Raw genomic sequence first — 10964 nt, forward strand, 5'->3', positions numbered from 1 at the left:
GTTCTTATAAAATTGTGACTTTTGTCGGGTAAAATGACGACTCTTTTCATAAAATTGCCAACATTTTAAGCTTTTCTTGTAAAATTGCGACTGTTATTGAGTAAAATTCCAACTCGTATCATAATATTGCACAAATGTTCAGTTTTTCTTGTAAAATGTCGACTTGTATGCAGTAAAATTACGACTTTTATTACAATACTGCCACAAGTTTTTCTTGTGAAATTGTGAACTTTTTCTTGTGAAATTCCAACTCGTTTTTTACAACAAGCTTGTTTATATTTACATAGTATGTATATATTATTAATGTTGTAAATACACATCTTTATATATTTAGAAAGGCTGGTCCTAAAGAGGGAGGCATTTTTCTCAGGTCTCAAGTGGGTCACAAATGTGTGTGTGTGTGTGCGTGTGTGTGTGTGTGTGCGTAATGTGTGTGTGTGTGTGTGTGTGTGTGTTTTGCAGCCTTCCAGATGAGCCAATGGAGCATGACAGCGACTCCATGTGACCCCCCCGCATCACCTCTCTCAGCTCACCTTCAGGAAAGGAGGCGGGGCCCCCACGTGGGGGCCCCTGGACCTCCAGCACTGCTCGCAAAGCTTCCATCCGCCCGTCCGCCTTATTCCGTACGTCTGATGATGTCATACAAGCGCCTCAATGCTGGGAACCATTCAGCGGTAACCTCACCAAACCTCACCAAAGAGCAATACGAGATGTTGTTGTTATGTCGACGGACTTTTTGACTGACAAGGAGTTGTGCCTTTTGTACAGCACAACAATGTTTCTCCTGGACGCACAATGTTGCAGGTGCTGTCTCTCTTTGCCTTAACCTTAGGACCAACCACTTTGGATTCCTTCCTTCTATGCCACTTTGCCTTCCAAAAAAAATACTATTTTTGAAGCAACCCTGACAGGTGAAAGCACACACACACACACACACATGTAAGAAAAGCGGCAATGGAGAAAACACACAACATTTAATGTCCTCCGTGTATTTGAACCACTCTGAGACAATGATAATACTTCCATGCTTGATTGCACTGTTCATTCCTTACTGTGAAGTGTAAGCTCCTCCTCTCTTTAAAGAGTCGTCATGGCGACGTCTTTTTACGAACTCCGAATTGTTACATACTGTGGAATTGCGCTTACCGTGACTAAATGCGTCGCTTATGTACCACTGGTATTGTTTTTTTTTAAAATAGATGTTCATTCCATAGTGGACCATTGTGATACGTAGTAATGATCGCACTTCAACACATCGCACAAGCAAGAGCCTGCGTGTTGTCGTTAAAGGCTTGATTGGCAACAACAACAGGGACCATGTCCTCCTGAGAGACCGTATTTTCCCGTATATAAGCCACACCCACTCAACTTGAGGAGAAAACTCATATTTTTCTATGTCCTAACCGCCCCGGACTATAAATACGATGTGAGTTGAGGTATTTAGTAGTCAGTGGTATTCACTTTTGGTGAATCTACAAAAACCGTAACAACACAAAAAGAATGCCGGCGTTAGTTAATACCATACTTGCCAACCCTCCCGGATTTTCCGGGAGACTCCCGAAATTCAGCGCCTCTCCCGAAAACCTCCCGGGACAAATTTTCTCCCGAAAAACTCCCGAAATTCAACAACAGTGTCTACCGTAAAGCAGTTCGTCTGCCGTAAACAGCAATGTCGTGACACTTTTAAACAGGACAATACTGCCATCTACTGTACATGCATATGTGACCCACCCATAATGTGTCACATTTGTGTGTTGATTTATTTATTTTATTTTGTGGTTTGAATTCGTTTTTGGAGCTGTCATTACACATTTATCAGTATTCACATTGGTCAGTAGGGGGGCAGTAGGGCGTTTCTTCCCAATTGAATGCTATCACCTGCAGACCGGAGGTGGCTTGTCATTCTGATGAGCGCGACCAGTCTGTGAACAATTGGAACGTCCTGTGAGTGCTTTTTCCTCCTGTATAACAGGTTAGTTTTGGTGAATCAACTCACTGAATAATATCCATGTGATCTTTATAAGTTTAAGTACACATTCTGATGGTGGAGCCTAACTCTAAAGTGTTTGTGAGTTGTAGTTTGTAAATGAACACTGAAATTCAAGTATTTATTTTATTTATATATATATATATATATATATATATATATATATATATATAGCTAGAATTCACTGAAAGTCAAGTATTTCTTATATATATATATATATATATATATGTCTTAATAAGGTTATCCAAAAAATAGTGCTCGATACCGTAGTAGAGCGCAATATATGTATGTGTGGGAAAAAAAATCACAAGACTACTTCATCTCTACAGGCCTGTTTCATGAGGGGGTTCCCTCAATCATCAGGAGATTTTAACGGGAGCATTCACATACCATGGTTTATACAGGGCACAGAGTGGGTGGGTACAGGCTGGCGTAGGGGCGTGGTGATTGGCTCATGTGTTACCTAGGAGGTGTTTCCGTCTGTGGCGGCATGCTGATACAATTTCGCTGCGTACCAAAAAGCCCTTGATGAAAGCGGATACAATTTCACCCTCACCTATGAACCCACGCCAGGAAACCAACCAAAAAAGAACAGAAAACGAAACAACATCATCTGGTACAACCCCCCATACAGCAAAAACGTCTCAACTAACATTGGACACAAATTCCTCACTCTGATTGACAAAACACTTTCCCAAAGGCAACACCCTAAGAAAAGTATTCAACAAGAACAACATTAAATTGAGCTACAGCTGTATGAACAATATACGACAAATCATCTCAAACCACAACAAAACAATTGCAAATGAGCCGTCGGCCCCCAGACAGAGCGACCCCAAAACCAACAAAGGCTGCAACTGCCGCAATAAACCTGATTGCCCTCTCAACGGGGGGTGCTTACAAACATCAGTTGTTTACCAATCTAAGGTAACACGCAAGGACATTAACACATCCGACACATATGTAGGATTAACCGAGGGAGAGTTTAAAACCAGATGGAACAATCACAAGGCTTCTTTCAGGAACCAAAACCTGCGGAATACCACAGAACTCAGCAAACACATTTGGGACCTCAAAGACAATAATGTTGAATATTCAATAACATGGCAAATTCTTGCAACCAGCACACCTTACAATAGTGGTAATAAAAGATGCAACCTATGCTTGAAAGAGAAACTGTTTATTATTTACCGTCCAGACCTGTCATCCCTCAACAAGCGCAGCGAAATTGTATCAGCATGCCGCCACAGACGGAAACACCTCCTAGGTAACACACGAGCCAATCACCACGCCCCTACGCCAGCCTGTACCCACCCACTCTGTGCCCTATATAAACCATGGTATGTGAATGCTCCCATTAAAATCTCCTGATGATTGAGGGAACCCCCTCATGAAACAGGCCTGTAGAGATGAAGTAGTCTTGTGATTTTTTTTTCCCACACATACATATATATATATATATATATATATATATATGTCTTAACCACGCCCCACCCCCCACCCCCGACCACACCCCCACCTCCCGAAATCGGAGGTCTCAAGGTTGGCAAGTACGGTTAATACTAACAAAAGACACTTGTAAACATGTTAGCATACTAGCTAATGCCATTGACTCATATGAATATAAACACTTTTACACACATGGGAGGGTTTAGTACCTGAGGATTGTTGTAGTTATATTGTAAAACTTACAAACGAATGAATGAAAAAAAAAGAAACGAACGGCACTTGTACTTCCGGTTGAAAGCTCAGTCCAAACAGAATGAACAATATTAAAAACAATATTCAAATATTATCCTTAGCTCCACAAATGACGGAATAAAAACAAAAAATAAATAAATATAAAAATAAATATGATTAAAAACGATTTTAAAGAGTAAAACCAATTAAATCAATAAATAGAAATCAACATTTAAAAACACAGAGGACCACACAACTCACGTAGTGTTAAAGCCAGAGAATAAAAGTGGGTCTTAAGACGAGACTTAAAAGAGTCCACTGTGGGAGCAGTTGGAACATGGAGGGGCAGAATGTTCCAGAGCTTAACCCTGTGTCCCCTGGTTTTAAGTCTGGCCTTGGGCACCACGAGCTGGAGGTGTATCTTGGTCCTCATACCGCACACAGGGGTGTAAATTTGGAACAGGGAGCCAGTGCAAAGTCTCAAGAATTGGGGGTTATATGCTCGTGTTTCCTGGCCCCTGTTAAAAGTCCTGCTGGACTAACTGCAACCGGGAGAGAGCTTTTTTGGCAATAGCACAAACAATAACACACTTATTCATTGTCTTTGCCGGGTAGTTTTTAAAAAGAATATTGGCATTATGGCCGTCAGCGAAGGAAAAATCCATAAATTAGCAACACCCGTTTTAGAAGCCGCAGGGTTTAAAGCGTAGGAAAAGGCTTATAGTCCGGAATTTACGGTACTCGGGATGGGAATTCAACAAAAGTGTCCAAAAAAAAATCTCTCTCGTGCTGAACTCCTGTTTCCATGCGAGCGTCGTGTTAACGGAGGGAACCAACAGCGCCTCTGCAGGTTGCGGCCGAGTACTGCACGCCATTTTGCCTCAAGAGAATCATTCTTTTGACGGCCATCTGGAACATGAGACTTGAGTGTATTTTTCTGTTGTGTTGACATTCTTTGGGTCTTAACTAAAGAAACTAGCTTGTTGTCTTTTAAAGAGTTTGTATCCAAACTGTGCACTCACACACATTTAGTAGGATTTTGCACAAAAAAATACGAGTATTTTGGGCTTTATTTGTCTTTTTAATGCATGTTGATAACAATCAACAATGTAAAATACAGTTAAAATATAAATTATAGTAATAATAATAATAGATTGTATTTGTAAAAAAAACACTTTACATTGAGCAAACAACCTCAAAGTGCTACAGTGTATTAAAATAATAATAATAATAAAAAGATAATAATAATAAAATAAAATAAACTCGAACAGCCTAATAGCTAGAACTAGTATGCATATATCTATAAAAATACTTTTTTTTTTTTTTTTTTTAAATAAGTGTTTTTAAGCCTTTTTTAAAAGCATCCACAGTCTGTGGTGCCCTCAGGTGGTCAGGGAGCGCGATCCACAGACTGGGAGCGGCGGAGCAGGAAGCCCGGTCTCCCATAGTTCGTAGCTTTGTCCTCGGAATGATGACACAGCAGTCCGTACTATCCTCATTAATGCTGCGGTGTTGTTGTTTATCAATGTCCGCAGCATACCATGTACCATCGTTACCAAAACAATGTCAGGTTTTTTTTGGGGGGGGAGGGAACTTACTATTCTTAAAAAATAGCCTGAAGCATCATTTAAGATAAAACAAAGTGGATATAGAAAATGATCACGACCTTGTTGATTTTTTTTATGATGGCACAGCAGCATATCATGCTTTGTCATTACACCAAGCATTCATTCCTCTCGTTTATCAGCCTTAAAGCATTATTTTAGTTGCGACATGAAGTGGATATAGAAACCATTACGATCAAATAGTTCTATCTCCCTTTTTAACATGTTGTTGTTTATCAATCCCAGCAGCATATCATGTTTGATCGTTACTTAAACAGCGTCGTTTTTAAAGTAAATAAAACAACTGTTATTCAAAATAGCCTATAAACATTATTTTCCTCGTGACATACATTGGATATAGAAAGTGATCACACACCTGTTTAATTTGTTTTAAAGATTGCATAGCAGCATATCATGCTTTGTCATTACACCACTATCATTCCTCTTGTTTATCAGCCTTAAAGCATCATTTTAGTTGTGACATGAAGTGGATATAGAAAGTGAACACAAGCCTGATAATTATTATTCTTTATGACGGCACAACAGCATATCATGCTCTGTCATTACTCCACAAATATTCATATATCTTCATGACTTTGTTGTTGTTTATCAATCCCAGCAGCATATCATGTTTGATCGTTACTTAAACGGTGTCGTTTTTAAAGAAAATACAATTCAAAAAATAGCCTAAAAACATTATTTTCGTGTTTTCTGTGTTGCTGTTGTGATTTATCAATGGCAGCAGCATGTCATGCACTATCGTTGTGGGGCAAAATAAAAAAATCAAAGTGTAGAAAATATTCTGTTGGCGTAAAATATATTTAAGAAAATAATGAAATAAAATACAATTCTGTCAAACACAAATTCACCCAGCTTCATCAATGACAGCAGCATGGCGTGCTCTATCGTTACTATTCCAGATTTTTTATGTCCTAAAAAAAAAAAAGACTATTAAAAAAAAGTATCTTAAAATTACAGAGAAAAACTGTAAAATCAAAGTATAAAAACTATTCTATTAAGGAAAAAATATATGAAATTAAATAATGAAAAATATAAATTCACCCAGCTTCATCAATGACAGCAGCATGTCACGCTCTATCGTTACTATTCAAGATCTGTATGTCCTAAAAAAAAACAAGACTATTAAAAAAAAGTATCTTAAAATTACAGAAAAAAACTGTAAAATCAAAGTATAAAAAATATTCTATTAAGGAAAAAATATATGAAATTAAATAATGAAAAATATAAATTCACCCAGCTTCATCAATGACAGCAGCATGTCACGCTCTATCGTTACTATTCAAGAACTTTCTGTCATAAAAAAAAATTGACTATATAAAAATTATCTTAAAATTAAGAAGAAAAACTGTAAAAATCAAAGTATAAAAAATATTCTATTAAGGAAAAAATATATGAAATTAAAAAATGCAAAATATAAATTCACCCAGCTCCATCAATGACAGCAGCATGTCACGCTCTATCGTTACTATTCAAGAACTTTCTGCAATAAAAAAAAATTGACTATATAAAAATTATCTTAAAATTAAGAAGAAAAACTGTAAAAATCAAAATATAAAAAATATTCTATAGAGGTAAAAATATATTTAAAAAATGATGAAATCAAATACAATTATGTCAAATATAAATTCATACAGCTTCATCAATGACAGCAGCATGTCACGCTCTATCGTTACTATTCAAGAACTTTCTGTCATAAAAAAAAATTTACTATATAAAAATTATCTTAAAATTAAGGAGAAAAACTGTAAAAATCAAAGTATAAAAAATATTCTATAGAGGTAAAAATATATTTAAAAAATAATGAAATCAAATACAATTATGTCAAATATAAATTCATACAGCTTCATCAATGACAGCAGCATGTCATGCTCTATCGTTACTATTCAAGAACTTTCTGTCATAAAAAAAAATTGACTATATAAAAATTATCTTAAAATTAAGAAGAAAAACTGTAAAAATCAAAATATAAAAAATATTCTATAGAGGTAAAAATATATTTAAAAAATAATGAAATCAAATACAATTATGTCAAATATAAATTCACACAGCTTTATCAATGACGCTCTATCGTTACTATTCAAGAACTTTCTGTCATAAAAAAAAATTGACTATATAAAAAATTATCTTAAAATTAAGAAGAAAAACTGTAAAAATCAAAGTATAAAAAATATTCGAAACGTATTTAAAAAATAATGAAATAAAATACAATTATGTCAAATATAAATTCACACAGCTTTATCAATGACAGCAGCATGTCACGCTCTATCGTTACTATTCAAGAACTTTCTGTCATAAAAAAAAAATTGACTATATAAAAATTATCTTGAAATTAAGAAGAAAAACTGTAAAATCAAAGTATAAAAAATATTCTATAGAGGTAAAAATATATTTAAAAAATAATGAAATCAAATACAATTATGTCAAATATAAATTCACACAGCTTTATCAATGACAGCAGCATGTCACGCTCTATCGTTACTATTCCAGATTTTTATGTCCTAAAAAAAATAAGACTATTAAAAAAAAGTATCTTAAAATTACAGAAAAAAACTGTAAAATCAAAGTATAAAAAATATTCTATTAAGGAAAAAATACATGAAATTAAATAATGAAAAATATAAATTCACCCAGCTTCATCAATGACAGCAGCATGTCACGCTCTATCGTTACTATTCAAGAACTTTCTGTCATAAAAACAAATTGACTATATAAAAATTATCTTAAAATTAAGAAGAAAAACTGTAAAAATCAAAGTATAAAAAATATTCGAAACGTATTTAAAAAATAATGAAATAAAATACAATTATGTCAAATATAAATTCACACAGCTCCATCAATGACAGCAGCATGTCATGCTCTATCGTTACTATTCAAGAACTTTCTGTCATAAAAAAAAATTTACTATATAAAAATTATCTTAAAATTAAGAAGAAAAACTAAAAAAATCAAAGTATAAAAAATATTCTATAGAGGTAAAAATATATTTAAAAAATAATGAAATCAAATACAATTATGTCAAATATAAATTCACACAGCTTCATCAATGACAGCAGCATGTCGCGCTCTATCGTTACTATTCCAGATTTTTTATGTCCTAAAAAAAAATAAGACTATTAAAAAAAAGTATCTTAAAATTACAGAGAAAAACTGTAAAATCAAAGTATAAAAAATATTCTATTAAGGAAAAAAAATATGAAATTAAATAATGAAAAATATAAATTCACCCAGCTCCATCAATGACAGCCGCATGTCACGCTCTATCATTACTATTCAAGAACTTTCTGTCATTAAAAAAAATTTACTATATAAAAATTATCTTGAAATTAAGAAGAAAAACTGTAAAAATCAAAGTATAAAAAATATTCTATTAAGGAAAAAAAATATGAAATTAAATAATGAAAAATATAAATTCACCCAGCTTCATCAATGACAGCAGCATGTCACGCTCTATCGTTACTATTCAAGAACTTTCTGTCATAAAAAAAAAATTGACTATATAAAAATTATCTTGAAATTAAGAAGAAAAACTGTAAAAAAATCAAAGTATAAAAAATATTCTATAGAGGTAAAAATATATTTAAAAAATAATGAAATCAAATACAATTATGTCAAATATAAATTCACACAGCTTTATCAATGACAGCAGCATGTCACGCTCTATCGTTACTATTCCAGATTTTTCTGTCCTAAAAAAAACAAGACTACCGGTATTAAAAAAAAGTATCTTAAAATTACAGAGAAAAACTGTAAAATCAAAGTATAAAAAACATTCTATTAAGGAAAAAAAAAATTAAATTAAATAATGAAAAATATAAATTCACCCAGCTCCATCAATGACAGCCGCATGTCACGCTCTATCGTTACTATTCAAGAACTTTCTGTCATAAAAAAAAAATTGACTATATAAAAATTATCTTGAAATTAAGAAGAAAAACTGTAAAAAATCAAAGTATAAAAAATATTCTATAGAGGTAAAAATATATTTAAAAAATAATGAAATCAAATACAATTATGAAAAATATAAATTCACCCAGCTTCATCAATGACAGCCGCATGTCACGCTCTATCGTTACTATTCAAGAACTTTCTGTCATAAAAACAAATTGACTATATAAAAATTATCTTAAAACTAAGAAGAAAAACTGTAAAAAATCAAAGTATAAAAAATATTCTATAGAGGTAAAAATATATTTAAAAAATAATGAAATCAAATACAATTGTGTCAAATATAAATTCACACAGCTTCATCAATGACAGCAGCATGTCGTGCTCTATCGTTACTATTCCAGATTTTTATGTCCTAAAAGAAAATAAGACTATTAAAAAAAAGTATCTTAAAATTACAGAGAAAAACTGAAAAATCAAAGTATAAAAAATATTCTATTAAGGAAAAAAAATATGAAATTAAATAATGAAAAATATAAATTCACCCAGCTTCATCAATGACAGCAGCATGTCGCGCTCTATCGTTACTATTCAAGAACTTTCTGTCATAAAAAAAAATTGACTATATAAAAATTATCTTAAAATTAAGAAGAAAAACTGTAAAAAATCAAAGTATAAAAAATATTCGATAGAGGTAAAAATATATTTAAAAAATAATGAAATAAAATACAATTCTGTCAAACACAAATTCACCCAGCTTCATCAATGACAGCAGCATGGCGTGCTCTATCGTTACTATTCCAGATTTTTTATGTCCTAAAAAAAAATAAGACTATTAAAAAAAAGTATCTTAAAATTACAGAGAAAAACTGTAAAATCAAAGTATAAAAAATATTCTATTAAGGAAAAAAAATATGAAATTAAATAATGAAAAATATAAATTTGTCACGCTCTATCGTTGCTATTCAAGAACTTTCTGTCATAAAAAAAAATTGACTATATAAAAATTATCTTGAAATTAAGAAGAAAAACTGTAAAAAATCAAAGTATAAAAAATATTCTATAGAGGTAAAAATATATTTAAAAAATAATGAAATCAAATACAATTATGTCAAATATAAATTCACACAGCTTTATCAATGACAGCAGCATGTCACGCTCTATCGTTACTATTCCAGATTTTTATGTCCTAAAAAAAATAAGACTATTAAAAAAAAGTATCTTAAAATTACAGAGAAAAACTGTAAAATCAAAGTATAAAAAATATTCTATTAAGGAAAAAAAATATGAAATTAAATAATGAAAAATATAAATTTGTCACGCTCTATCGTTGCTATTCAAGAACTTTCTGTCATAAAAAAAAAATTGACTATATAAAAATTATCTTAAAATTAAGAAGAAAAACTGTAAAAAATCAAAGTATAAAAAATATTCTATTAAGGAAAAAAAATATGAAATTAAATAATGAAAAATATAAATTCACCCAGCTTCATCAATGACAGCAGCATGTCACGCTCTATCGTTACTATTCAAGAACTTTCTATCATTAAAAAAAAATGACTATATAAAAATTATCTTAAAATTAAGAAGAAAAACTGTAAAAATCAAAGTATAAAAAATATTCTATAGAGGTAAAAATATATTTAAAAAATAATGAAATCAAAAACAATTATGTCAAATATAAATTCACACAGCTTCATCAATGACAGCAGCATGTCGTGCTCTATCGTTACTATTCCAGATTTTTATGTCCTAAAAAAAAATAAGACTATTAAAAAAAAGTATCT

At 32.1% G+C, this 10964-nt stretch overlaps 1 protein-coding gene across 1 annotated transcript in view; it reads left to right on the plus strand.

Moving 5' to 3' along the window:
• hdac7a (histone deacetylase 7a) overlaps nucleotides 1-2197 on the plus strand; it is a 257881-nt gene extending 255684 nt beyond the window's left edge. The window contains exon 26 of the mRNA XM_072911840.1: nucleotides 463-2197. Within this exon, the coding sequence (XP_072767941.1) occupies nucleotides 463-505 (43 nt within the window). The 3' untranslated portion in view covers nucleotides 506-2197. The remainder of the gene's footprint in view (nucleotides 1-462) is intronic.
• The last annotated feature ends 8767 nt before the right edge of the window (nucleotides 2198-10964 follow it).

The sequence above is a fragment of the Nerophis lumbriciformis genome, linkage group LG01 (genome assembly GCF_033978685.3).
Source record: "Nerophis lumbriciformis linkage group LG01, RoL_Nlum_v2.1, whole genome shotgun sequence".
NCBI lineage: Eukaryota > Metazoa > Chordata > Actinopteri > Syngnathiformes > Syngnathidae > Nerophis > Nerophis lumbriciformis.